The 5,754-nt window shown below is 31.7% G+C and overlaps 1 protein-coding gene across 1 annotated transcript in view; it reads left to right on the top strand.

The window, feature by feature from the left end:
- Positions 1-2,895, top strand: part of LOC138852786 (ionotropic receptor 93a-like) — a 25,714-nt gene extending 22,819 nt beyond the window's left edge. The window contains exon 5 of the mRNA XM_070085662.1: positions 2,821-2,895. Coding sequence (XP_069941763.1) covers positions 2,821-2,895 — 75 coding nt within the window. The remainder of the gene's footprint in view (positions 1-2,820) is intronic.
- The last annotated feature ends 2,859 nt before the right edge of the window (positions 2,896-5,754 follow it).

The raw sequence follows: 5,754 nt of genomic DNA on the forward strand, positions 1-5,754 counted from the left end.
CTAACTCTATTTGAAACCCCTGACCTATTCCCATTTATTCCTCTCCAATGAAACTCTCCCACCCCCTTCAGCTTTGTTTCACTTAAAGCCAGGACATTCAAAGCTCTCATTCATAACATCCACAATCATCTCTTTCTTATCATTTGCACAACATCCACGCAAATTCAGACTTTCCACTTTGACAATTTTCTTCTTCTTATTCTTTTTAGCAATTATTACAGGAAAAGGGGTTACAACCCATATATATATATATGTATATATATATATATATATATATATATATATATATATATATATATATATATATATATATATATATATATATATATATATATATATATATGCAATAAGATCACAGTAAACAGGTGATTTCAAAATATGCAAAACAACCACTCTGAAAGAATAGAGAAATTCCAAGCGCCTTCGTGACTACTCACATTATCAAGGAACTATGTGAGTAGTCACGAAAGCGCTTGGAATTTCTCTATTCTTTCAGAGTGGTTGTTTTGCATATATATATATATATATATATATATATATATATATATATATATATATATATATATATATATATATATATATATATATATATATATATATATATATATATATATATATATATATATATATATATATATATATATATATATATATATATATATATATATATATATATATATATATATATATATATGTATATATACATATATATATATATATATATATATGTATATATATATATATATATATATATATATATATATATATATATATATATATATATATATATATATATATATATATATATATATATATGTATATATATTAAGGCTGATGCATGCAGGGAATGAGATGAAAAGCTGTAAGCCTTCTCCCTGAAAGCTGGCTGCCTTGGATCAAAGTCTAGTGCAAGCTGGACTTCTAGGCATTGATCCAGTGTGGGTAGATTGGTAAAGCACTGCGTACCTTGTTCCAAGGATCGTAGGTTCGAGTCTCCTTCAGCCAGAGATCAGTGTTTGTGTATATTTCGCGTGCTCTTGCGAATTCCTTATATATGTATATATATATATATATATATATATATATATATATATATATATATATATATATATATATATATATATATATATATTTATATATATATGTCGTGCCGAATATGTAAAACTGGTCAATTAGCAAGAACTCATTTAAAATTAAGTCCTTTCTGAAATTTTCTCTTATACGTTTCAAGATATATTTTTTTCATTAATGCTAATGTAAAAATTTTTAAATTTGCACCAAAAGAATCTTAGAAAACTTACCTAACCTTATTATAACAAGAGCAATTTATTTTAGCCTAACCCCACTAAATATATTTTAAATACGTTTACAATAATTTAGTACTAAACAAACAAAATCAAATATATTTTTTTCGTTAGGTTCAGAATGGTTTTGGCGAAATTATTGCACACACAAATTTTCACTTGTCCTATATGGCAAGATGAGCGTTGCTATTTAAGCCAAGATCGCAAGTTCTGCCTATTCGGCACGACATATATATATATATCTATATATATATATATATATATATATATATATATATATATATATATATATATATATATATATATATATATTACAGTCAAAGTTCAAGTTATTTTCCAGTTTGATATTAAAAAACCGTTATTTACATTTTTTTCTCAGAATCTTTCACAAACAGTTATTAACTTTTTGGGGGAATTTTAATTAGACGTTTTACTGTGCCAAGATTATTAAGTGCAACTTTGATTTTATAATTGTTAAGTGCTGAAAGTATATCAGGAAGGTTTTCATAGTTCGAGATAATCGCCATATTCTTGGTTGAATATAAATTGTTAAATGTATTTTGGGTATTGTAGATCATTAGGTAACTAACAATAATTAACAAAAAAGTCACAATACAATGACTGGAACGATACTTGGACCATTTACAAAGTCACACTAACGAAAAGGAGAGAAGGACCGAAACATCGTCGTAAGCTCCTCTCTTCTATGTGCGGGTTATATGTGGCGCATTAGGTATTTCATAAACCGCGCAGTTTCTCCTATAAAGTGAGGCAGAGAGAAAATTTGTTTTGGCATAACTCTGCTAAATTCAATCTAAGCATAACGAAAATATGTATCTTGGATTTAAGATAATACAAAGTATTTTCAAATATACCTATGCTATCTATAGTAGAATTTTTGCTAAACAAAATTGCTTTAGTTTAAGAGAGGTTTGGTAAGGCTTTTTTTTTGTTTGGTCCAAAAAAATTCTTTGTATCAATGTCTATGAAAAAAAAATTTCGGCAAGTCTGGCTGATTATTAACGATGTATTCATGTATATGCAAGACCCGGGCCGGGATCCATACCGGCAGATCACCTAGACTAGAATATATGCAAAACAATCCCATGGGAAGGATGAATAACTTCTCTAGGACTTTCGTGTTGCAAATAATTTTTTTGCAAGAGCTTGCAATAGTGCAAGACAACCACAAAGGGAAACTGACTTTCTAGTTCTGGGCTCCTTTCACTCTTAATCCCGAGGTTTTTCAAGAGCTCATCTATGTTGCTATCTCAACCAAGAAAGCTGACGTTCTTATTAATTATTTACAATATTTAACAAAGATTTCAATATTAAAAAATTTGTAAAAATTTAAGTAAATAACTTATTACAAAATATTAAGTATTTGCATATGTAATTAGATAATTTTCCTGATCAATAAATTGTTATTGAAAATATTCATCTGTAATAGAAATTGTAATTATCTTTAAATCAAGTAATTACACCAAGCATACTGATGATTCCTTCTTTGTTCCAGGGAATGTTTGTTATTCTCCTCGTTGGACATCTCATCAGTCTTTCTGTGTTCTGCTTCGAGATTCTGCATCATTAGAATTTGCATTTTCCACTAAATTGTCTTTAAGGATTTTTTGCTTTATATTTTATTCTCTCTAACTCATTTAAATATTTTACTCACATTATACTTCAATGTATATTTTGAAGAGTCCATCTGTATGATTGAAATATTATATGAGACAAATCTTGGTATAGGGATCTTTAACTCAAGCAATTTCTTTGACTCATCCATACAAAAATTTCTTATCCCATGAAAATAGCCTATTTTAGATACTGGTCTTCAGGTAATAATAAATAATATCTTTCCTTAAGTAAATCAAATTGCTTTATTGCAATATATGTTACCAGAAATTTCCTTGAGAAAAAAGCCTCTCTGTATTTCAATGTTCTTTGTAAAAATATGTATATTATTGCTTTGTTCCACATATATAGCATCTCCTAACACGTAATATTATTTTCAGTGCAAGATGAAAGATATGACAATGCTAATGAGAGTAAATGTACGTAATTAAGTACATAGTAAGCTTTATTATGTAGTATCATTTTAAAGAGTGGTTAACGCATCACTAAGATAATATTTTCTTGCTAACGATTTCTAAAACACATTCTTCATTTAACACAACAAGCCTAAGAAGAAATACTATTATTTACACCAGGAACACTCGCCCTCTATATTAGCAAGAAGATAATAAGTCAATAATACAAGTTTATATGGACTGTTTGTAAAGGAAGTACATTTTTTGGGGGGGAAATGTGCCCCCTCCATCCTTTCCAAAGAACTTGAGTGCAGTGAACCACGTAATTTAATTTTTTTAACGTTTCATACTTCTCTGAATATTTTCCAGGATGGGGAAAATTGAGCAGGATGAGAAAAATGTCTTCCTATGTAGGTTGGTGATTTATATCAAGCCATGAAAGGTATATCTGGTTTACTGGGAAGCACACAAGGCAAGATGATGGCTAATTAATCTCTGTGTACCAGTATATCGATTTAGAAAATAACGTATAATAAGTCACAATTACCATAATCACTCTGGAAATATGAACATACAATGCCGGCCATTGCAATAAGTCAGTCTGGTATACAGACTAGATAATAACTGTCATAAAAAATTAAATTCCTTGATTTTAACACTTGGTAAAAAATGAGGAAGTATATTACAATACCGAAAAGTTGACGAATTAGACACATGAGCTCCATCAGCGCATCATTATTATTAGGACATTTCATTGGATAGTGAATCTTTAAATTCAGTTCCATGGAAGATGAAGTACTGAGACTGAGACAACTTTCACTAGTGGTTCCCACCATCCTGCGATGATGAACTCAACTCATTCATTTCATCTGATTGCATTATTTTAGAATCCATCTTCCCCATTGAGCTTCAGATTTATCAAGACTAAGAGACTAAACACCGTCTTCTGGACGTAGGGATTAATTACATCATCTTACGCTGTTTTCAATATTTAATATTTGTATTGAAAAAGTCACTGATTGTCGAAATATCTTCGATAAATTCAGGTGTTATAAGTTATGACGTTACTATATTTTTACTTTCGCACAATAGAAGATAGGTAAATATTAGCAAACAGGAAAAGTAATGAAAATCTATAAGAAAAGAATCTTTATGTAATAAGCATTTCCTAAAGAAAATGCAATAAAAATTTATGCAATTTCGGACTGTTTTTATTGTCCTAAAGTAAAATGTGGAAGAAATTGCCATCCTTTTGTAAATATAGCTTATCTCCAGGCAATAATACAATTAAGTTTCAAGGACATTTTCACATCTTCCGTTTTCCTGCTAGACCAGATTACATTCTCAGAAGTCAACCAAAGGCTTAAGCTTACGCTGGGTACGCTGAGGTCAGTGGTCGGTACGCTGAGGTCAGTGGTCAGTAGCCTGAGGTCAGTGATCGCCTGAGGTCATACCTGTCCTAAGCTCTCTGAGAGTTAGCGTAGGGTGTTACCAAGCACCATGGCTTGTTGTAGTGTTTAAGAATCTCAGGTTTAGGTGTTGAAAAAGGAGGTTCTACTTCTACAGGAGGAATATAAGAGGCTGAAACTTCACCTAGATGAGTTTGGGAGTGAGTGTGAGAAAGATTTAGCTGGTAAGGAGGAAATTGTCACTAGCAGTGATAGTTGCAGCTGACAGATAGTGACAGTTCAGGAAGAAGGAAGATAAGGAGGGTTAACAGAGATGTGAAGGTAGAAAATTGATTTTCTGTTCTCCGGGACGAGTGCACTTCAGTAGTTAGTGAGGATGAAGGTACCACTGATTCCCCTGCTAATCAAGGTAAGAATATTTTAATAGTAGGAGATTCTTAGGTAAGATATATGGACCGTGTATTTTGTAACAGAGACAGAAAGGTCAGGCAGAAGGTGTGTCTCCCAGGAGCTGGTGTTAGTGACATAGTCAGTAGGTTGGATAATATTACGTCAGGTAATGGGAACAAGCCCATTATCTGTCTTAGTGCTAGGGGGTAATGATATTGGGAAGGGCAGGAGACAGGAGCTGTTGGATAAGTATCGGTCAGCCATAGAAGTAGTTAGGTTTAAGGGAGGGATCGCAGTCATATGTAGCATCTTGCCTAGAAAGGAAGTGGGCAATTAATGGATGTCTAGGGCAATTGTTACGAAATGCCGGCTAGACAGGTACTGCAAGGAACTTGCAATCCCATTCATTTATAACTGGGACCTATTCTATGGCAAACGTGATATGTAAACAAGGGATGGGGTTCATCTCTCTGGGGATGGAGTGGTTGCATTAGCCAATTCGATTGAGAGGGTAATTGATGACTTGTCTAGGAATTTAAACTGATAGGTTATAGAGGTATGGATGTTTGTGGGGAACAATCAGGCTGCAGTATTAAGGTTAAAAACAGCAGTTATTACCGG

The sequence above is a fragment of the Cherax quadricarinatus genome, chromosome 16, assembly GCF_038502225.1.
Source record: "Cherax quadricarinatus isolate ZL_2023a chromosome 16, ASM3850222v1, whole genome shotgun sequence".
Classification (NCBI taxonomy): Eukaryota; Metazoa; Arthropoda; class Malacostraca; order Decapoda; family Parastacidae; genus Cherax; species Cherax quadricarinatus.